This window comes from Pogona vitticeps, chromosome 5 (assembly GCF_051106095.1).
Source record: "Pogona vitticeps strain Pit_001003342236 chromosome 5, PviZW2.1, whole genome shotgun sequence".
Taxonomy (NCBI): domain Eukaryota; kingdom Metazoa; phylum Chordata; class Lepidosauria; order Squamata; family Agamidae; genus Pogona; species Pogona vitticeps.
Window position 1 is genome coordinate 194,354,670 of NC_135787.1, and position 23,474 is coordinate 194,378,143.

Genomic DNA, 23,474 nt, shown 5'->3' on the forward strand with positions numbered 1-23,474 from the left:
TTTGGATATAAAAACTGACCTGAGCGTAAGAAAGCACTAAAGGAAGAAAACCTGATGCGACCCCTTGCATGTGAGGCCAGAAGATTTGTAATTTTACACAAGGGTAGGGCTCAGTTTCATAATTCCATATGAACACCTACATGTGGATGCAAATTCACACAGCAGACAAGGAATGGTTTCCATTGGTAACGAATCGGTTCACACTTTGGACCCTGAATGTCTAAACCAAGAGAGTTTCCACCCTTTATGGCTTTATTTCAAGTTCTAGGCTTAAGAGAGGTGAAATGTGTTTCCTTTACCGTGACGTTAACGTCTTTCCATCTGAGCACCCAGGCAGGCAGGATTCATGGTCTGCTGTCACAAAGCACCTGATAACAGTCCTGGGGGTGGGGTGGGGGGAAACTGGTGCAGACTTTTTATAACAGCCTGAGTTCCTGATGAGCCAGCATTGCTGAGGGCCATGAAAATTTTGTCAAGACTTTTGAGATCTGTCATGCAGAACTGGCAAGCCATAAACAGCCCGGAGGCTAAATTCAGAACACTTTTCAGAATGGCACCCCTTTTTTGATTTGCTAAGTAGCAGGAGATAGATCGTTTAAAATTATGTTGCTCATTTTTTTATGACCAGTCACAAGAAGGTAAAAAACCAGCATGGGTCACAGCAAACGCCTAACTACTCTGGCAACCAGTGGCCAACTGGTTCACAATGCAAAGCCCATCAGGAGGACCAAAGTATGTAATTGCAATTGCTTTTCAGAGCCACTGTCCTCCTTTTAATATCGTAGGGGATAAATAACCATTAATGGGTACAAATCAATACCTAGTCCTCTTCTAAAGCCTTCTACAGGGGCAGCCCTCCCTGCATCTCATAGCTGTGAATTCCTGTTTAGCTGCACGGTCTGCGAAGGACGTCCAACCGTCTCCTCTGAGTATCTCACTGTTCAGTTTCTGTGGCTCACCCCAAGTTTTGAGCATGAGACGATGATTTTTTACAGTTTCAGAAGAGGCAGGCATGTCAGCCTGTGCTAGCCTTTCAAGCCAAAAACAAAAGAAAAATAAACATTAAAAATAAAAACGCTGCAGCACCTTGTCTGAGGAAGTAGACTTGTCCATGACAGCTCACATTAAAATATAACAACTAATCTTTAAGATGCCACATTTTTCATCTTCTTTTTAAATCTTTGTTTTTTGTCCTGATAATACATAATTTTATATACTTTCAACTTATCTCCCTTAACTTGTCTTCTTTCTCAGCCAAAAATGTTACAGCTTTAACACTTAGTGATAGATGTATGTGTAGTATTCCTGCTGTGGCCATGAATGGATTTGCATACAAGCTTGCTTTTGAGTTTTTCTCCTAATTAGGTCCAATGTGGACTTTGCTTTCTTAACGATAGCTGCACCTCATATTGACATTTTCACCAAACTATCTACCACAATCCCAAGATCCCTTATTTGGCCAGATATTACCACTCAAATCCCATCAGTGTTGATATGAAATTGGGATTTATTGACTTTTTTCCTTCCTCGTCTGCAACGCTTTACATTTGCCCAGGACAATAAGGATGTTTGGCTGTAAGACGTCTTGTGTGATATAATGGTGCTCAAAAAGGAAGTATTTCTTGAGCGTGTTCCAGAAAGGCTGGCTCCTCAAACGGCTTCGGACCAAAGCAGTCGAAAAGGAATACAGTTTGAGCTATGATTAGCATGCAGGAAATATTAGCAAAACTACTGTATTAGCAAATCTTCGTCCAAGCTATCTCAAAGACTGTGTCTCCCTTTTTGGAGCCTGCTTGGTTGTTAAAATCATCAGGGGAGGCGTTTCCCTCAGCCCCACAGATGCACTTGGTGAATCATGAGCCTTTTATGTTGCTGCTTCCAGACTTTGGAACTCCCTGCCACAGGAGGCCAGGCTGACCCCATCTTGGCTGTTCTTCTGGAAGCAGGCCCAGACCTTTCTCTTCCCTTAGTGATTAGCTGCCTGAGTAGGGTTTTTTAATGGCTTGTTGTGTCTTGTTGCTTTTAAATGAGTTTTGTGTTGTCTTTGCTTACCGGTTTTAGTGTGGTATTTGTTTGATCTTTTAGTTATTTGTATACTCAGCCTTTAGCTTTAAATATTGTCTTTTGGGGATGTACGCTTTATTTGTTTATTTTAAATAAACAATAAATAAGCTGCCTCGGGTCTTTTTTAAGGAGAAAGGTGGGGCAAAAATATTTTAAATAAATATTCTTAACTGAGACATCCATGGGCCATCAGCAGGCCAAAGCACATTTTGGCCCAGTTCTTATGACCTCTACCGTTTGCACATAAGTCTCAACTCTAATAATCTATTAATCCAGCTGGCCATCCTGAAGCCGCATTTTCAAAACCCACACGAATGTGCCATTGGAGTGCAGCATAACCAGTTTTGTCTATGTGCTTATATTTTATTTGTTTTATGTTTCCACCCAGACCATTTATTTTATATTATCAAAACATGCAAATGCGTAGATGTACCACATACCCAGAGTCTCGGGGCTCTGCTCGTTTACTGACGGTGAGACAGAGGGGGAGAGGGATACCCCACTCGCTGGAGAGCCATCCATCCTCAACAACAAAGCTAAAGAAGTGGACCCCAAGCCCCTACCAGAACCTACAGTGGAACCTCCGCAGGAGACAATGATGGAGGAGCTGACAGAAGACATACAGAAAGTGATGATAGGGGAGGTTCAAGGAGAAAAGGTGGGAAGAGAGAAAAAAAGGAGGGTGGCATTTGAAGCAGGGACTGGGGGAGTAGAGAGGAGGGAAGAGCAGTGACTGCCCGGTTGGAATGGGTGTGGATGCAGGATCCGTGGGCTGGATTATGGGAGAGATTAAGAGTGCCCCCAAGAGGAGGCAGATTATAGAAGAGTAGAGGTTCCCCCTCTAGACCCTCTTATTGGGGGGAAACAGAGGCGAGGGAGTGGAGAAGGAGATTGAGAGAGGAAAAGGAACGAGCAGAGAGAAAGGCTGGAATGGAGAGGAAGGGAGAGGAAGAGAAGGAGCTGCAGGGAGGACTCTGGGAGAACCAAGCCCCCAATGGATGGATGCTGTGGGATGATGATCTGGATGAGCAGACCATGCCCCTGCTGGAAGGCACAATGAGGCAGACCATAAAGGACTAGGTCCCCGCTGATCTCTCGGGACCCTGGAACTGCAGTGATAGAAACCCTGTTTGACGAATGGAAGCCCCTTCCGGACCCGTTGGCAGAAAGAGAAAGGACTCGTCATCCTGTTCCAGACACTTGTTTTTTGTTTAATGCCCCAATAAATCCCATACACGTTTTGAAACAACAAGTTCTACTGATTTCCTGAAATTGAATTTGGAGCCAAAAGTTGAACCCTCACACTGACCTGCGCAGCGGCCAAGTTAGCAACAAGCACAACACAGGAGCAACTTAAAACACATTACAGTATATTTAATCTAACCATCCCTTAAGAGACCATTCTGGAAAACATTTGCTTATGCCAAACAGAAGTTGGCCCAATCAATACCCTATTTTAATTCACAATTTTCGCCAGATCTGCCCTTCATACTTTTAGACATGGTCTAGAGGGGCGGGGTATAAATAAATAAATAAATAAATAAATAAATAAATAAACAAACAAACAAACAAACAAATACATTTTATGCCAAAGTGCCCCTTTGCCCACTTCATGACTAGTTTGTTTGTTTGTTTGTTTGTTTGTTTGTTTGTTTATAGTATTCAACATGTATGCTCATAAGAAGGCCACATAAACCCATCTAACAAAAAGCACAGCACCCACCAGGAAACGGTCCGCAGCAAGAGCAGAGCTCCTGCATGCACAGAGTGCCAAAAGCCTCCCCTACACCCCAAACACTGCACAGTGAGGACCGGTATTTTAAGAGCACACTCTCTAGCAACAGCTCATATTAAGAAGCAAGAAAGATAGATTCCTTAAGGAAAAATGGCCTGGGCTGCTGAGGAAAAGGAGACAGGAATACAAAGCAGTTCTTTGTTTTGAACATATGAGCAACAGAAGCAGTGTGGAATGTTGGCATCCAAGCGTCTTATTAGCGAGTGCCTTGACCTGTTTGCCTAAAGATTACACCACTGGCCAGAATCAAAACTCTCCTCCACCTACACTGCCACCTCTCCAGCGGAATGCGGGCACTTATGACCTGCCTCCGCCAGGCGCCAGATCCAGTGACAGCCGTAACCCTTAAAGAACATTAAAGAGCCTGGTCCTCCAAGTTGCCTGGCATCGGGCCCTGATTTCTGACACCAAAGATCAAGACTTGCAGAGGAAGACAGGGTTTCTCAGGAAGAAGCAAGCAAGGTTGGGGGGCAGCCATAAAGGGAACCCAAGCGTAGCTCTCTCAGGAAAGAAAGTGGCCCTGTAGTGTTGCCTCCAGAAGTTAAACAGGCCAGGTTCATCTCTCCCCCCCCCCCCCGCCTCTCTCTTTGGTAAGATGTTCCAGCTTCATCAAGGAGTTCCCATCTGAGCTACCTTTTTGGGTCCTTTTTAATGAAAAAGGTGGGGTAAAAATATTTTGAATAAATAAATAAGATTATCTGTTCTGATTTCTGGGGCAAATGAGACTCCTGCAGCTTTTTCCCCCCAGACCTCAGATTAGATTAGGCATCCTTCAGTCTCGAGAGACTATGGTAACGTGCTCTGTAACCGTGTAACATGTTTTCCAGGCCACAATGCCCAGAATCCTACAGCCAGCTTGGCCGCTGAGGGCTGGTGCTGTTCCACTCATGCTCTGTGCCCTCTGGAGCTTGTAAATGTGCCACTGCCAAACACCAAGCATCCTTCCAGCCCATACCCCCTCTGTACTTCTAAACCTGGAGCTGGAAAGCATGGATCTGTTTTGGGTGTAGGCAGCAGGTATACACAGATACATGTCTGTCACTTGGGAGCCATAAGAACATCAGAGGAGGCCTAAAGGATCAGGCCAAGGGCCCCTCTAGTCCAGCTTCCTGTATCTCACCGTGGCCGCACCGGATCCCTCTGGGAGCACATGAGAGACCTATCTCCTGATACCCCCTTCCCCTGCCATCTCCTTCATCCTTTCAGGCTTTCTGCTGGAGGATCACTGCAGCCTCAGAAACTGCATGAGGGAGTATCTCCGCCTCTCCCCCAAGTCAGAGGTAGGGAGGAAAAGTATTGTCACGACAAGAGGAACTAGAGGAGAACAGGTATATCCACTCCTTAGACTGCCAGGGTGGGCTGTGACTTTTCTCAAGGGCACTTCTGAGGGGCAAACACGGGACTGCGATCCAAACGTGGATGACCATGTCTGAAGGATCGTTCACATGAAAGTAATTACCTTTACAATGGCTTACCACTGCTCTTGTAGCAGATCCACAAACGGATCCAAGCCGGCACAACTCAAAGTGTAGCAAAACTTCTGAAACCTCAGTAAAACCATGCCAAACATAGGGATGGACCAAATAGATACTCTAAAGCTATTACTGCAGACCACAGCCCGGTTAAGAGTCTCTGATCGCTCTCCTAAAAAAAAAAAAACACCATTTCCCAGAGAAAAAATATGAACTGCTTTTTCTGGAACACTCCAGAGGAAGAAGTTCACCTTTCAAATAGGCTTCAGAGTTTGACACTCCAAAAAACATTCCTTTTTTTTTCAAAACCAGAAGCTGACTTCTGGCCACTTGCAGTATCAATTTCCCTATTTTTGAGTCTGTGTCATCCCAGAAGATTGTTGGGGTAGAAAACGGGTTCCTGGACCAACTGCAGTTCTCCAAACACATGCACGTTGTTTTCAACTGATAAGCCACAGACGATGCTTGGTAGTTGTTACTAGGAGAGAGCATTTGGAATCATGTATGTGTTACACAGATGTGGGTTACCTCGGTAGTCAGAGAAGGACTCAGTGGCCTTATAAGTCCTTCCAACTTTCACAATGTTGTGTTCTAGCCTTGGCATCCCCAATTAAATAATTTCAATTAGAAGCCGAGGAGGATGTCTGTTTGAGACCCCCTAAGAGTAACTGCCAGAGCAGACAGCATTAAGCCAGAAAAGCCCAAGATCTAACTTGGTACAGTTGTGCCCTGCTTTACGATTACCCCGCATTATGACGAATCCGCTTCACAACGTTTTTGCGATCGCTTTTGCAATCGTAAAACGATGGTCTAAATAGGGTGTTTTTACTTTGCGATGATTGCTTCCCTGCTTTGGGAATCAATTCTTCGCAAAATGATGTTTTTTTAACAGCTGATCGGCGGTTTCAAAATGGCAGCCGGGTAATTAAAATGGCTCCCCACTGTGTTTAGGGACGGATTCCTCACTATACAGGCACCGAAAATGGCCACTGTATGGAGGAGCTTCGCTGGACGGTGAATTTTTAGCCTATTGGAATGCACTGAACAGTTTTCAATGGGTTTCAATGGGCTTTTTATTTTCGCTTTACGACATTTTCACTTAACAGCGATTTTCCTGGAACGGATTATCGCAATTAAGCGAGGCACCACTGTACTGTATAATGATCATCATCTTAGAACTGCAGAGCTGGAAGAGACCCTCTGGATCACTGAGTCCAGCCCCTGTCAAGGAGGCCCAGGGGGGGAACTGAACCCCCAGCCTCTGGCCCTGCAGCCAGAGACCTAAGCCACTGAGCTATCCAGTAAGGATCATTAAGGATAATTATCATCATACAGCTGCAGGGCTGGAAGAGACCCTATGAATCCTTGAGTCCAACCCCTGTCAAGGAGGTATAATGGGGACTCAAACTTCCAACTTCTGGCTTGGCAGCCAGAGACCTAAACCATGGAGGCATCCAGCAGTTCTCATGTGTCGATATATATTTAGAAATTAACCACACACGCCATCCATGCATTCTTCTCAGTTCTGGATTCATCAGCATCCTATCCATACTTTTCTGCCTAAAGCCTCTTAGCATTTGCACTGGTGCCATGACTAGAATTCAGATTGATTTACTAAAGCACCACACTTTAACTTGGAGAAAGGTTGCGTCACCGGAACAGGAAGCAGTTGTGCCAGGCCGACTAGCAGCAAATGCTTGCCGAAGTAACACACCAGACATAACAACAAAGGAAGGTTGGAGTAAGACAAAAGGCTGGAGTCTTTTGTCGGTAATGTACCTGCTGTCTATATGGGCCATAAGACCAGGAGGAAGAGGGAACGATTAAAACGACCAGAAGAATGAATCTGCCCGATTTCTCAAAGCGCAAACACAACATTCGCAATATTGTGACTTAGTCAATCAATCACTGAATACATACATATGGTCACATTTATATCCTACCAATTCTTCAAGGTACTCAAAGTGACACACATAATCCTCCTCCCCATTTTTATCTTGAGAATGACCCTAGCTAGGCTGGGAAAGTGACCGGTCCAAGGTCACCCAGTGAACTTCAAAAATGAGGGAGTATATGAATGCAGATTCTAGTCCAATACTTCAACTGTTACACCCTGCAGCCTTTTGATTTGCACTGAGTTCCGCCACACTCTTAATCAAACCTTTCTTTTTGATGTAACAAAAAAACAGGCCATAATAATGAGCCTGTTTTCCCACCCAGCCTTTGCTACAGGACTAGCAGGTCCTCACTTTAATTACAGAACATTCACCTGATTTTCCTAAGCGTAACTAAAACACTTCCTCACTTTTTCAACATACAGAGCCGTTCCGCTGTGATATACAGTATTTGCTTTAGACCAGCCATTCTCAACAGGAGCCATATATCCCCCTGGTGGCCCTGGCCCATTCGAAGGGGGCCCGCAAACTGGAAACAGATCTTCACACACCACCTTATAAGGTTCGTTATGCAACTCAGCGTAAATTTCTTTCCTATTGTGTTTACAGCTGTGGCCAAAAAAGGTCAAGAATGGCTGCTTTAGGCCATGGGTTGGGGAGCCCTAGAGTCTATGTTGCTGAACTATAATTTCATCACCTTCTGCCACACAAGCGTGGAACTGGAGGCCAACAATGCTCCCTGCATTATATACTCCTTCACTTACTGGCAGCTCTTTAGTTATCTTGTTATTTCAAAGAGCTCACCAAAAGGCATATCTGTACAACATGTCTGTGATGAGGGTTAAAGACATACCATCTCTTCTCCAAAGCCAGCGATGAGTTTTAAGAACCAAGCTGGGATCTGAATGTGTCTCACCCAACAGTGAGATTCAGTGTGAGCAACTGTGACTCTCCAGATGTTGTTGGACTCTGTGCTCACCAGTCCTAGATAGTAAGGGCTAATTCCAACATCTGGAGGGCCATACAACCCCCCCCACTCCTGCTCCCATCATTCTACCACATAGTCTCTCTACTGAGATATCACTTATATTGTGCATGTGAAACATTTCCTTGAAACTATGCAGATGCAGAGTATTTTTATCCACATGCTTTTTCTAGGCATGTGGGAAGGAAATTAAGGATTTTTTGTGACAAGCTGTTTGACAGTAAGGAGAACAGGGTGTCAAAACATGGCAGGCAGAAAAGGTTTGTGGGAAGGATTACTGACTTCCTGTTTTTTTAAACCATCTAAGTTCATTATAGAAGAATCATGGTTAGAGATTGTGGCCTCAATCCTAAACAAATAGCTACTGGAAATTATCTCCGATTTCCATTAAGCTTCATTTCTGAGTAAACCTGCTGAGGTTCTTGCTACATGGCTCATTCTGAAGACGTCACAAGTAAAATATTTTAAACAAACAAACAAGACAAACTTCCAAAAGAAGTTTGGATAAAAACCAGTTTTGTAGAACTACCGAAGACACAGCCACAGATCCAGGTACTCTCTGACATCTGCATATCAATGTACCCTATTTTAAAACAATTTTACTGCTATTTCTGCACACATGAGGATGTAATTTTAATAGGGACCATTCTCTGAACTTTCATAGTATGTGCAAAATCAAAGTCTTAGAAACATGTGGCCCAATCCATGTTATACTGATGGAAAGTGCTCACATCATCTTATCTTTCTTGCCAGTCACAATGTACGTTACAAACAGTAACCAAAGACTCCTGTGGGACCTTCATCATCATCATCATCATGCGCCATCAAGTCCATTCCTACTTATGGTGACCCTTTTCAGGGTTTTCTATGTAGACGGTACTCAAAAGTGGTTTTTCGTTGCCTTCTTCTGGGGGGCGTCCTGGGATTGTGCAGTTTGCTCGAGGTTACACAGGCTGGCTCTGCTTCACAGAAGGCCGACAGGGGAACTGAACTCTCAACCTCTGCGTCTGCAGCTGGATACCTAAACCACTGACCTAATCAGCCAGCTGTAAGACCTTAAAGACTACCCCATTTACACATTTTCACACTGTCCATTTTCACTTCCATACCACAATAAATTTGTTGACAATTAAAGTGCACAGGAATCAAGCGTTTTCTGCCACAGCTGCCTCTTGTCAGAATTCTTAACCATATACAGTATCCTGCATAAACATGTCCCATCTTCCCAAGAATCTAGATATTAACTGCATTACTTTCAAATGACTTACACAGCAGCTACTGTCTTACATTTCTATTCCTAACTAGATTAGACTAAATTCTATCTGAAACAACTGGATTTGCCCTATATCACATAAAGCTTCCTGCAGTCCTATACAGTTCAACGTCCCACCTAGATTAGATTAGAATAACCACACCACACCCATTCTCTCCATAGGCAAAGAGACATTTAGCTGGAGTAAGCCCTCAAGGCTATAGCAAGGTCTTGGGCTGGACTAATTTCCAGAACTGAGCTTTCAAATGCAGGATAACAGACCTCTAGTACTTCATTTGTTGTTTCCCGGTATATGACGAAAACTTGGGCATGGGAAGGAATCTTGAGGCCTACTTCGCAAAACAAACATCTCCCTTTCTAGTCATAGGTTGTGTTGATGGAAACTGAGGAAAAAGTGCACACGCACACCCGCCGAGCCACGGCTTTTTTCCTCCTGCTCAAATACAGAAATTTAAATGCATAAATGTCTAACAAGGAAGACAACCTATAGAGTGGCCTTCCACAAAAGCAGTAGAATGGCAGAGGATGGTGGTTGTGACCCAAACCACGGGAAGGGCACCAGGTTAAAGAACGGCAATAAATAAATAATAAAATCTACCAGGGAAAAGATGGACCCTTTTGTGTGAAAGGCACATGCAAGATGTAAAATAGAACCTGACACTTTGTAGGTCCAGACTCAAAGGGGCTATCAGTCCCTGCTTGTACTGACTGATAAAGACTATTATTTATTTATTTATACTCCACCTTTCTTCTGGAAAGGACCCGAGCTGGCTTCCCTCATTAAAAGATAATATTTAAAAGCTAAAAACAGTAAATATACAAATACTAAAAAGAATCAAACAAACACCACGAAACAAAGTTAGGGCCCCTCCCAAGCACCAGAGGTACCAGCGTTTCCTATTACGGTGGCCAGAACATGGAATGGCATCTATTCACACTCTTGGTGTTTCTTTGGGTGGAGGCAACGGCATCAAGTCAAACACTGATACCCTCCTTCCAGCCTCCCTTGCGTGACACAGGCCACTCAAGGCAGTTGTCCTGGCATCACCGTCAAGAACAAGCAAAATCAAGCAGCTATTCTTCTCACTTCAGGGCTATCTGGACAGAATGTGATAGGAACATGGAATCTTTCCCCTCCCAAATCTGCAGCCATGGATTCAAAGGGAAAGAAATCAATCAGTCACCTCATACTGCATTTTCCCTGCTATTCCGTTACGAGGCAAAATTATTTCCCTTTTCCTTCCACCGCATCCTTAACAGTATTTGAAGACATCAAGGGACACTAGGGAAACAATCAGGAAATCCTTCTGTTTCGCTTCCTTCCTTTTTCTACAGATTTATTTGGTTGAAATACAGGATTTTTTATTGTCTACATTTAGACAAAAAATGGTCTCCCTCTTGCACCTTCCAGACCTGCCACTCATAGCCAGATACAGATGATAAATGACATTCTCTCCTCAGTGAGCAGATTCAGCTAGAAACCTTGAAAATGTTTAGAGACTTCTTATGCATTTATTTATAGGTCCCTTTTGCACTTCCTTGCTCAGGAAAAGCATACATATATTTAAATTTAAAATGTGCAAGTCTAAAAGAAGCCACAGGCACGAATGGATTATGTTCTATTTTATTTACCTTTACTGGAGGGCACGAACTGGCAAACTGGAAGATCAATTGAGGCCAATTAACAATAAAAGCTTAAGTTAGATAACTAGGACTGTAGAGAGCTGTAGGAACTCACAACAACAGGGATTAGATAGGGCTCCTATGCTGCCCCCATCTAATTCCAGTTGGTAGACTCAACTAGAGTAGATGCAATGGGATTTATGTAAGACTTTTTGGGATGAGATCTCAGGCTTGGCTCTCGAAGGATCAGGGGTGGGGTGGCACATCTGCTCCCCATCTCTTCTTGCCTTCCTGATGTCAATGCTGACCAAACATTCAGCAAGGGGACTATTATAGCTAGGATCACCAATTAGCCACAGAATACAAACTCACTCTCTCTCTCTCTCTTTTTACAGCAAATGCCTTGCCTTTTAGGATTACTCTTGCTACCCAGCTGATTATTTAATCATCATGCACATTTAATCCCCCATTTTCCAGTTAAAGAAGCCCTGCTTCCATATGGAGGGGGGGACTGTATTTACGAAAAGCGATTCTTGATTTCTTATCTCTCTTAGGCCTCCTATTATCTCTTTCTCCTTCCTTAAATCAGGACTCACCCTCCCCCATTCCAAATTCCCCACCCAAGAAAAGCAATGTATGTATTGCAGTGGTGGTTTCTGAGGATCATCAGGAAACTGTCTCATATTTCCTTCCATGGAGGGAAAAGGAGAAAAATAGGTTCCCATTTTGACAAGGCCACCCGTGGCTGCAGGTTTAAACCAGAGTTGCTTGTGGATGGAAAAGTGTGCACACGTGCCCCTACATTTGTGTATGTGTGTGTGTGTCCATGCGTGTATGTATGCATGTAAATATGTCACACACACATCTCTCTCTCTGTGTCCATATATGTGGGAAACGCCACACACCCTTTTTAAAATACAAATTCCCGCCCAAATTTCTAAAATGCCACCAAGGCACGCATAAAAGATTAAATAAATCAAGTAAGTCGGGGGGGGACCCCAAATCCTCCATGCCAGTCTCCTCGGAGGAGGGATTTGGGTGGAAAGAGTTGGGATTTGGGTTCTTTTTTGGGGGCGTGTGGGGGAGTTCTGAGGTAGGAAAGGGGGGTGGGATTTCCCCTCCTCTCCCCCCTAAAGAAAGGCTCCTTAGAAGAGGTGATTCAATAGAGAGATATGTTTTTAATTCCAACCCTCCCTTGAAAAAGGGGGGGGGGAAAGAAAGGCCGAAGAACGCAGGTTTGTTAGGGAGAGAGGGTCCTTCCCGCCACCCTCGCCGCGGCCCTCTTTCCCTTCCTTCCCTCCCGCCGACCAGGCCAGGCCAGGCCTCTCTTTCTCCGGGCCCGGTTTCCTCAGAGGCGGAGGCGGCTGCTGAGACGGCGGAGAAGGCCGGGGCGGTGAGGGGAGGGGGAGAGAAGAGAAAGAAGCGCCGCGTCGTTCGGTCGTTCCTTCGGTCGTTCCTTCCTCCCTCCCTCCCTTCCCTGACGGGGGGCCGGCCTGCCCCAAGGCGCCCGAAGCGCCGGCGCGGAGGCGGCTGAGGCGGCGGCTGAGGCGACGACGGCGGCGGGTTCTCTCCCCCCCCCACCCCGCCTTTGCTGCGGCTGCGCCGGGGCTGCCTGGGCTGCGCGAGGCGTGAGGGAGTGAGGGAGCGGCTGGGAGATTGCGCGGTAGGACACTCACCTCAGAGCGGCTGCGCTGCAGCGGGCCTGCGCCGTCGAGAGGCGAGGAGAGGAGAGGAGAGGAGGAGAGGCTGGCGGCGCCGGCGGGAAGGCGAGCGCTCGAGCCCCGCTGAGGCGGACGGAGAAAGACGGAGAGAGAGAGAGAGAGAGAGAGAGAGGCGGGCAGACGGACTGGGCGCGGGCGGGCGGGAGGAAGGGAGTGAGGGAGCGGGAGCGCGCGCGCGGGCCCGCTCTCTCGCTCTCTCTCTCACACACACACGCACAGACTTTCCGCCTCAGGTCGGGGCCTCGGCGAGGCCTGTGGCCCTGAATTGGGGGGGGGGGGAAACGGGCGAGGCCCTGAGGGCGACGACAGCCCGGGCTCGAAAGAGGATGGGAGGAAGAGGAGTAGGCCGCACGCCTCAGAAGGGGCCTCGAGTCCGGCGGGAGGGGGGGGTGACGGGAGTAGGAGTAGCCGCCGCCGCTGCAGCAGGAGCAGCAGGCCGGAGGGGGAAGGAGGGAGGACGCACGACGTGAGGGGAGCTTCCGCGCCGCCATGATGGGAAGGGCGAGGAAGGCTGCGCCGCGGGGGGAGGTTCGATGTGTACGGGTGGCCCTCGTCCGCGGCGGAGGGGGTTCTTTTTGCGGGGGGAAAGAAAAGGGCGGGGGAGCTCGCACGTCCCTGAGGAGAGGGTTTTTTGGGGGGGGGCGATCGGGAGAGGGCGGGCGCCATGAGGAGAAGGTCGCTTTGGATGTCGTCCCTGCTGAAGTGTGGCGCTGCTTTTTTCCCCTCCCGCTTTTTCTGTGGCCGCCATGATGGGAAGGGCGCTCGCCGTCTGCAGACGAGGACTAGGAAGAGGAGGGCGCCATCTTAGGAAGGTCGAAGTGGCGGACTTGGGGACGGTGGAGGCGCCATGTTAATAAGGTCTAAGCGAGAGAGGTGTGTGGGTTTTTTTTTTTAATAACTAGGCCGCCGGCGCCATGTTGGGAAGGCGGGATCGCGCCTTCCAAGCGGGGGGGGGGAAGGAAGGGGGAAATAATAATAATTGGAATATTGGGGGTATTGGAATAATAATAATAATGTACCAGACGATTTTTTGTAATTTTGGATTGACTGTGCGTCGTGTTTTTGCATCAGTTTATTCTCAGAATGACAAATTATATACTGTACAGTGTATGTATATGTTATTCATAGATTACGAATGTATTAATATTTGCAGAAGGACGTAGCGTCTGTGCAAGCAATACAGGTGGAAACCAAATAAATTTTTTTAAAAAAAAAAAAAGACAAAAAACGGGGTGGCTTTAACTTTTATATTTTTCCATGTGAGCTTTCCTGGAGAAGTCCACTCCACCAGACGTCAGAGAAGGAGATAGAACAGGGCGGATCTTTATACTGTACTAGCGTAGTGACTTTAATAGATTAATATTGATACATTATTTATTTATATTGCACCCTACACCAGAGTGAATCCCATTACAGTAAAGGGTGTGTTACTCTAACAGGTGTTTGGAGGCTGTGTTCCTAAAAAAAACCCCACACACACACCTTCCCCCCCCCCCCAAAGCTGTGCACTCATTTTGCCCAAAGTGGGTTCCTTCCTAGAGGGATGTGAGGGCAAAAGCCCTTCTGCCTTCAGAGGGTTACCTTGTGTGTATTTTGGGGGGGGGGGGGTTGTAGTTTCTTGAGAACACTTCCAAACCCTCAGGGTGCCTTTTAAATGGTTGCCTACTTCTGGTTTTAATAATTTATCCTTTGCAGACATTTTCCAGGCTTTTTTGCCCCTGACATGCCCTGTTGGGGAGTCATAGAGGGGAAAATTTCACCCCCACACCTGTCCCTATTGTGCATCCCTTTTAAAGGGCTGGGGAAGGAAAAAACCCATGAGCTGTTGTTCATTATGGAGGCTTTGCAGCCCTTGGATGCAGCCAAAAAAAAGTCTCTGTCCAGAGGAACTTATATTTCTGCCCTTCAGTGGCAAGAAGAAATTAAGGCAGAGAGAAAGGGGTGGCAGTTTGTGGTTTTTGTTTTTAGGATTGGACAAGTCGTTTGACCACAAGGAACAGAAGATTAATATGAGCGTTTTAGTCCAAGCTTGTCTGGACCTTCCCTAGATGGCCATGCCTACAGAAGGCTGGAGTATCTCCTGTTGCTTTGCTCTAAGGTTAGGTTCTTGTGTCGCAGGGCAAAGAAAACTTTGCCTTTTTTACTGAAACGGCACTTGGGCCTTGCAACTATTCCCCTCCGAGGGAACTTCTTCCAGCCTGTGAGGATGAAAGAGTATGTAAATAAGAAAGAGCAGGGAGGGGGGAAAAACAGGGAAGCAGCAGGTGGGAATATTTATAGTTTCGGGCAGTGAAGCTTGAGTGTGAATGAATGAATGAATCTGGTGGTGTGAGACTGTACAGGTATGGGTGTTACTCTCAATTCCTTAAAAACTCCACATGGTCCTGCAGATGTCATCTCCTGTGGACGGTACCTGCCAGGAATTAATCGGTCTATCACTTCTTTTGGCTCTTCCTCCCATGTTCCCTCTTTCCATTATCTTATGATACATAACAAGTGAAAGAATGCATCTAGGCATACTGTACAAATATAGTCTCTTTTTTGTGTTAAACCCCATGTGTAGAAAGTGCTAGGGTGGGTAAAGAGTTCCAGGAGTGAGTGTGGTCCTCCAAGGTCCAGGGGTGGCCAAAGCAGTGGAGGTTGCCTGCGGGTTAATGCAAATGAACCACATGGGGAGGCCACAAAAATCAGTGTTGGGTTTTGAAGTGGGACCCAGAGCTTTTGGGTCTGAAGGCATAATATGGCTATGAAACGTACAGTACTGGGTTTCCTGTGGCTTCCTTGGGCCAGTCACAGTATCTTCGCTTGGCCTACCTTATCGGGTTGTTGTGAGGAAGAAGAGATTCATGTATGCCATCTTGCAATCACAGGTGCAAATCTGAGATATAAATGTAACTAACACATCTAGCTGTAGAGCCTTTCCTAGCCTTGATTACATTCATTCAAATCTAAATCTTGAGACATTTTCCCCCTCCTTTCCCAGCACAGAAAGTGGGATACGAACGCTTGGAGGAGAGAGACTTTGCACGTATTTGTAGACCTCCATCTTGAATACAGGAACAGGAAGCAGCATCTCCCCTCCCTCCCCCCCCCCCGCCCTGCCCAGGTATGCCATTCCTAGGAGTTTATAATAATTCTAGAGTCTTTTTGGAAGACTGGATGCTGCCTCTAAAGTCAGGGAAATCTTTCTTACCCTGACATTTTGTGGCCAGGATATATACTCTTCGCCTTGGACTCTTGTTCGTATTAAAGGCACCGAAGAACAGTCAGTTTAGAAAAAAAGTGCAGCCCTATTTCAACAATTGACAAAACATCAGGAAGCTTACCCTGGAAGTTAAGCTCTGTACAGTGCTACCAGATGGGGAACTTCAATGTTTTGGAAACCATTAATGCTGGATTTTCCTAGATGAACAAACCAGGAGGATGCTAGAAAAAGTAGAAAGGAGGTGGGGCCTGGAATTGTATTCCTGCCAAACTGTTCTTCAAGTTAAAAGCAAAAAAAAGGGGGAGGGAACTGAACATGTTAATTAAGCCCACTGATGTGTCACCCTTGCATTTCATTTGGGTTTTTACGTTTTCTTCTTACACCGCTTGGAAACCTGCCTGGAACAGTTGCACCACATGGTCCAGGAGGAGTCTCAAACTGAAATAATTCCCAATGTTTGGAAGCATCACTGAGTAAAGGGACCAGAGATTATAGCTGTTGAGAATGAGTCTGACTTTTTTTTAAAAAAAATCTCTGCAAAGAAATCCATCCATAGGACAGGAAAGTAAAATCCCTTACAGGACTTCAAGGAGTAGGGGAAGGGAATTAAGGCGAACCTATAAATTAGCAATAGGAGAGTGTGTCAGCAACAGAGTGCCACTGGTTTCCCTTAATCCCCCATATCAGGGACTACTGTAATCCTCAGCACAGAAATTTGTCCTGAACAAAGGCCTGCTGGGTGACTCTTGCCTTTGTTTTTGCTTTGAGTTAGGATGCCACACTACTGACTCTCCTGTGGAAAGAGAAGCAGGAGTTAGCCTGGGGAGAAAAGCCTCTGTTTAACTCAGTATCCCCCCCTCAAAAAAGCTACTCTCCAGGAGTAGTGGTCTATAACTCCCAGACCCCCCCTATCTCCCCAACTGAAGCTTCTGGGAGTTATAGTCCAATATACAGTATCTTAGTTGGAGAAAGCAGCCTTTTCTGATGTGAAACCTGCAGAAAAAAAGATGCCTTACCCATGCCATTGAGGATATGATCCCAAAAGCCTCACAGGGTATGACAACTTGTTTCATTCCCCACTGTGCTGATGACTGTCATCAGCCTGTCTATTTTCAATTAATCCCCATCTATTTGCTCTCTCTCTGTTTTCACAGTGAGGGCACCTGTTGCTCCATTGTTCTGTAAGCCTCTTTTGTTATGTCAGTATTTCTGTCTCCAAAGATGACAGAAAAAAAGAAGCAGAAAACCCAGCATTTCCCCTACCTGCAGGTTTACATTTAAAAATGACCATGGAGTAAGCTGTTTTCACCAAATAATAGCCACTAACTTAGGAAATGTCTCAGAAGATGGAAGAAAGAGTTCAGTAGGTTTTTAAACCACACAAAGGATTGCAAACTGTTGTATAATTCTGACTCATTTACAAAATTAAAAGTTTTTTTTGCAAAAAAAAAATCAAAATGTCTTGAATAATTCATAACAGAAGAACAATATTTACATAGAGCCCTAGAGATGCACTTAAATGGGGAGTTCTTTGCATACAGGAGTCGAAAGATATATGGAACAGAAAGGCCGCAATCCAACATAAATAGTCTCCCACCAGTTTCAACCAAAACTGGGCATATCATTGCACACTGGCTTGCGGACAGCACGTTGATGGTTATTTCTACTACTAGGCAAGGGGCATTCTGACTGCTCGGTCCATGCGCCCAGACTGAAAGACATCCATCTACCAATGGAGCCTGGACGCAACCAGTTACTTGCACAACCTTAAGGAGTCACAATAGCCTCTCTATACTGCCTTCACAGGGGTACTGGATCACATCTTCCAGAATCCCTTGGCTGTCCTAAGAGGTGAAACCTCCTTCCAAGAGAAACCTTGGACTGGAGTGGCAAATAGCACCATTTTTTTTTTTTAAAGGTTGATAAAAAGCAGATGAGATGTTTTTGGCTCCCAGTAGCAAGCCTGTTTCATCCATGTCTAGCTAGCAGCAAACGAATTTGGATTTCCTTGAAGCCCACTGTGCATTCTGTATACAGAACCAGAAACGCACAGTAAGAAGCGGTTAAAAAGGGTGAGCGGGCCAAGTTCAGAGATTGGAAGGGTTGCTTTTTTTTGGGCGGCCAACTCCTAGAATCCCCCAGTCAGTATGGCCAGTGGCCATATTAGCTGTGGGTGTTGTATCTCTCCCTCCCTGCCAACACACACATGCACAGACACAACATTTTCAGACCCTGGGCGGATCTTCACGAAACCGAAGCCCCTCCAGAACAGCCATGAGAACACATCATGCTCCCATCAGTAAAGCACACACACTTCCAGGACAGTTACAGGAAGGAGGGGCGGCAGCAGAAGCCGCCTCGGTTTCCCTGAGCCAAACTTTATCAGCAGAATGCAGCTGTATGGGAGCAGCAGCTGCTGTAAGATTTGGTGCAAGAAGCAGGATCTACAAAGCTATACTTGATGATGGGAAGGCAATGTTTCTTTGTTGGCAAGCCTTAGGAAAGGCCAGAAAGCATTTCCTGCCATCCTTACCAGCCCAGATTGGTACAATATCTTCTCTGCAATTCCCCTGCAATTCACAGGGTGTGCAGGTACACAGACATACACAATCCTTGCTGTTGAGACAGCTGACAAATACTTTTCTGCCCTGGAAGGGACTTCCAAGCACAGATCTCTGGCAACCTGTATAGACCACAATATCAGCTTTGCTGACAAAAGTGGATTGTGTGTAATGTCCGAAGCAGCACCCCTCTTGCTTTACATCCTATCCAACGGCAATTTTTATACCTGTTTATTCCTTCTGTATAAATTCCCCTTCTGACCTCTGTTCCTTGATCTTTTGCATCCAGGTCATGGACCTTGTGACCTGTTGTGCTTTGCCAAGCAAGCTGCAACAGAATGTGTCACCGTACACTTACGTGAGGTTCTTGTAGGAACAAGAACAATAGCAGACAGGCAGCAGCTACACAGAGTCCTATTCAAGGCCAAAGGCAAAAAGCTGGTGCCATTCACACAGAACAATCTGTGATTTACCCACACACACACACACACACACACATAAAATGACACCATGCCCCCCCCCCAAGTGTGTCAGGCTCGGCCTCGCTTCTGCCCAAACCAGGTCCTTCTGAACCACGCTCTGGAATAAGGAATGGGGGGAAACCATGTAAGCCACCCTGCACTCTCAAGCGCATGTATGTACATGTATGTAACGAAACTTGCACTAGACCCTTTCTTAGCCTGACGGATTACTGGATTCATTCTAGTATAAATCTAGAGGAAATTCCCCTGCTGTTTCTGGCACAGAAATTTGGTGGATATGGAGGTTTGGAGGAGAAGGGGCTTGAGAGGACCTGGCACATGTTTGTAGACTTCCAGTGCTGTTCTTCTGCGAGATGTATGGGTGTCCCTCAGAACTGAGGATCTAACTGTTTGCAGGAAAAGGCCTTCTGTGGCCCACCTCTCTTTATAATTCTGTGCCTTTGGGAAGCTAGAGCCGATGCTCCCAACAGGAGGAAAAACGACATGCTCTCAAAACACAAAACATTAACGAGTGCAAAGCTCAGGCTCACTCTCCAAGCAAAAAAAAAAAAAAAAAACAGGCCTGTAAGGTTACTTCCTGGTGGAGCAACAAACTGTAGTGCTACGGCAGACATTACAAAGCAACCTTTACTTCCTTCATGCTCTCCTCAGCGGAGGCTGGTGCGTCATCCTCTCCATCCCTGGGATGATGGCACAACGAGAAACCTGAGTTTTGTTTGTTCGTTTCCGTTCTCGGCAGAAGTCTTTGCTTCCATTCCCTCGGCCTCTCCTGGAGCGTCTCGGATGCCGCCTCCTTATTTCCGCTTCTTCCCTTTCTTTTTCGGAGAGTCTGGCCAGGGGAAGCCGCGGAACTCCAAACAGGCAGCCGCGTTGTGGGCTATGTAGTAGGCGTTGAGCATGGCCGCGGGGCTCAGGATGTCGACCTCAGCTGGCGCCTTCTTGGATTTCTTCCCGCCTTTCCCTCTGCCCTTCCCTTTCCCCTTCCCTTTGCCTTTACCTCCGCCGCCCTGGAAGGAAAAGTCCAGAAAGATTGACCAATTAATTCAATATATACTGCCCCACGGAGTCCTTGTTGATGCAATTTTTAAAAAAAACCACATAAACTGGAACAGAAATAGAACAATAACCATTTAAAAACCATCTAAAAATATTCACATTGTAAAACAAAATGGCACAGATGATTTTCCTATCATGGCAGGACCATGGGTATGCAGTGAAAAAGGGTTGGTGGGAAAGGCCTCCCTGAAAAGCCATGTTTTGAGTTGCCTCCTGAATGTCAACCAGGAGGGATCCTCGCGTAACTCGCTAGTTTTAATTACTGCCTGTTTTTAAAATGTAATGTCCATTTAATTTTAACTTCGCTTTTAATTATTTTTGTCATTTTATGTTATGATCACTGTTGTGAACCGCCCAGAGTGGCCCTTGATCATACGGGCAGTATAGAAATTGAATGAATAAACGATCGGATAAGTAAAGGCTTTGTTGTTTAAGTTGTTTAGGGGGATGTTTTCAACCATCTTGAGTGCACAGGTAGGAAAGAAACGGGACAAACAAAGTGAAAGTGGAGTTGGATGGAGGCTGAACTGTACACCGAGAATAACAGGATGGTGTAGAAAATATTCTTTGCTAGGTAAAGGGTTCCCCTTGACATTTAGTCCAGTCATGTCCGACTCTAGGGTGCAGTGCTCATCCCCGTTTCCAAGCCGTAGAGCCAGCGGTTTGTCCGTAGACATTTTCCATGGTCATGTGGCCAGCGTGACTAGATACAGAACACCGTTAGGATTCTTTGCTAAGATCATGGGAAAATTAAGGCAGATGTTTTCACTTCCTGTTTCTGTGCTTTTGGGAGCATACGTTAATTTTTCAGGAAGAACGTCAAACATTCTCCTAAACAAAAAGCTTTTAGGTGTTTTTTTAAAATCCTATAATTAAGTGAATATTACAAAACCTGACAAGTATACCGTATAATAAACAAAACAGACCGTCAATCTCTAGCTTACATCTCTGCAAGCCGGAGGCCAGCATGGTTCAAGCGGAGCGCTCCACTCACAGAGCTGTTACATTCAATGATAAGCAAAGGGATGACACTTTTTGCATCAAAAAAACTTCTGAGATGGGTTTTGTAGTCACCACAATCATAGGAGGGCTGAGGCACATTTCTGTCATCTTCAGAGGTATCGAAATATGTAGGGAGCTGTATGTTGCTTGGGGAACCTTCTGACTTTATAACAACAACTGTCAGAAATCAAAAGCAAAGTGTGCTGCTTATATACCGCCCCACAGTGCTTAAAGCACTGGCTGGGTGCTTTACAAGTTAATGAGGCTGGCTCCACATTGTGCCTCCTTCACAGAATAACAAAATGCTTGAGTTGGAAGGGACCTCTAGGGCTATTGAGTCATCCTTGCTCAATATAGGAATCGAAATCAAAGCAGAACTGGTAATGGTTGTCCAGTTTTTCCCTCCAGCGTTGGACCGCTCACCACCTCCCAAGTTCATTGGTTCCTTTGTTGTACTGCTCTAACAGTTAAGACGTTTTCCTGATATTCAGGAAAATCGGTCTTCCTGTAGCTTGAACCCCTTATTACATATCCTGCATTCTGGGATGATAAAGAACAGATGCTGCCCCTCCTCTGTAGGACAGCCTTTCAAGGGTTTAGAAAGTGCTGTCCTCTTCCCTTCTGTCGTCTTTCTCATGCCCAGTTCATCCAGTCTTTCTTCTTAGGGCTCGATTTCCAGCCCCCTGATCCTCCTTGTCACCCTCCTCTGAACTTGCTCCAGTTTGTTGGAGTCCTTCTTGAATTGTGGTGCCTAGAACCGGACACAATAAGGTGAGGCCCAACCAGACTAGCCCCTTGTGGGATTTGGAAACTAGACTTCTGTACATACTTCATAAACTCTGAGAATGGTACCCCTATACATTGCCATAGTCTTGTTCTTTCAGTTAACTGAAACGATGATCACTATGTTTCATTCTCCAGCAAGACGATGTCTTTAGTATTTTTAAGCTTCCAAAGATAGCGCCTGGGTGGTTGTTGTGGGTTTTTCGGGCTTTTTGGGCCGTGTTATGAAGGTTGTTCTTCCTAACGTTTCGCCCGTCTCTGTGGCCCGGTGTTTTCCGAGGACAGGAGTCAGAACTCTGTCTGCGCTCTGGTGTGTTCCAACTCCTGTTCTGGGAAGATGCCGGCCACAGAGACGGGCGAAACGTTAGGAAGAACAACCTTCAGAACACGCCCCAAAGAGGCTGAAAAACCCACAAAACTCAACTACTAGATAGCTCAGTTGCTTAGGTTCCTGGCTGCAGAGGGAGAGATTGGGAGCTCGGATCCATTCTGAGCCTCTTTGACAGGAGCTGGACTGGATGACCCAGAGGGTCCCTTCCAGCTCTGTGGTTCTCAGATTATTATTAGGGTTAGACTGCAGGACCTCTTCAAGGCACATTGTCCCACTCCCCGGATTTCCAGCTCCTGCTTCCTATTCATGCGATTCCAACGCCATCTTCCCCCCCACTCCGCTGTTTTTAGGTGTTGGCCTTAAAAAAAGCAGTGGTGTTTCCCATCCCTGGCTGACACTGGCGGACCTTTTTTTGGTGCCTTTCTGAGGACTGTGGGCTGCAAAAGGACGGAGGGGTCTCCTTTCTCCCTCCTTTCTCCAGGCTGGTCTTCCCTTTTCTGCCCCAATCCAAAGGGGGTCCAGCTCCTCCCCTCCCTCGGTCCAGCCACCTCCATACCAAGCAGCCTTCGTTGCCCAGAACCAAAGCAGTCCATCCTCGACGTGTATCTCCAGCAGCCTGGCCCCCCCCCGGCACGAAAGCCCCCATTCCCACGTGCTTCTCCCGTTACACGTGTCTGCAACGTCACGTGGGGAGGGACTCACCATCCAACCCGCTCCTCGAAGCCCAAAGGAGAGCGCGTGTGGCAGCAACAGCGCCTGCGCGCCGCCGCCTCCTCCTCCTGCTCCCGCAGTCTCCTTACTGGGCGTGGCTTCTCCCAAGTGGGCGTGGCTCGTCTTGTTTACTTCCCCATCAGTCTGGTTGCCATAGTAAAGGGAGGGGCCTGTCTCCGCGTAGCTAGGTAGCGGTCAAAGCCAAGCGACTGCCGGCTTGGCTCTGCGCATGCGCAGTCGGGGGCAGGGGCGGGGAAAGACATGGTCGTTTAGGGCGGCCTTTCCGAAGAAAAGGGAACGGAAGTAGCGCGGGGAGCGAAAAAAAAGAGTAGGCAGGGCTAGGTGCGAGCGCGCATGCGCGCCTCTCTCCCCTTTAGGGCCTGGCGGGGGGCGGTTGTGTGAAGGGGGGAAAAAGGCGGGAAGAGACGCTTCATTTTCTGCACCTGTATTGCTCGAAGGAGAAATATAAGGCCTCTCAGTTTTGGGGACTCTCATTTCCTGAAATAAGGAAGAAA

The 23,474-nt window shown here is 46.4% G+C and overlaps 2 protein-coding genes across 6 annotated transcripts in view; both read right to left on the reverse strand.

The window, feature by feature from the left end:
* The window catches only part of NRF1 (nuclear respiratory factor 1), a 77,007-nt gene extending 63,613 nt beyond the window's left edge, over positions 1-13,394 (reverse strand). For 2 of the 4 annotated variants that reach the window (XM_073002439.2, XM_073002441.2), the window contains exon 1: positions 12,784-13,394. The gene's annotated coding sequence lies outside the window, so the exon portion shown is untranslated. Of the gene's footprint in view, positions 1-820; positions 12,708-12,783 lie in introns of those variants that run through there. The other 2 variants (XM_078376536.1, XM_078376535.1) reach the window with 2 other exon arrangements.
* Positions 13,395-14,040: 646 nt separating this feature from the next.
* SMKR1 (small lysine rich protein 1) lies at positions 14,041-23,443 on the reverse strand. 2 transcript variants are annotated; one of them, XM_073002442.2, is made up of 2 exons: positions 22,951-23,443; positions 14,041-20,083 (listed from the first exon to the last, which is right to left on the reverse strand). In XM_073002442.2, the coding sequence occupies exons 1-2, from the start codon at positions 22,951-22,953 to the stop codon at positions 19,871-19,873; spliced, it is 216 nt and encodes a 71-aa protein (XP_072858543.1). In that variant the 5' UTR covers positions 22,954-23,443; the 3' UTR covers positions 14,041-19,870. The 2 variants fall into 2 exon arrangements, with proteins under 2 accessions (XP_072858543.1, XP_078232663.1); XM_078376537.1 differs by lacking the exon at positions 22,951-23,443 and adding an exon at positions 22,655-22,934.
* Positions 23,444-23,474: the final 31 nt, after the last annotated feature.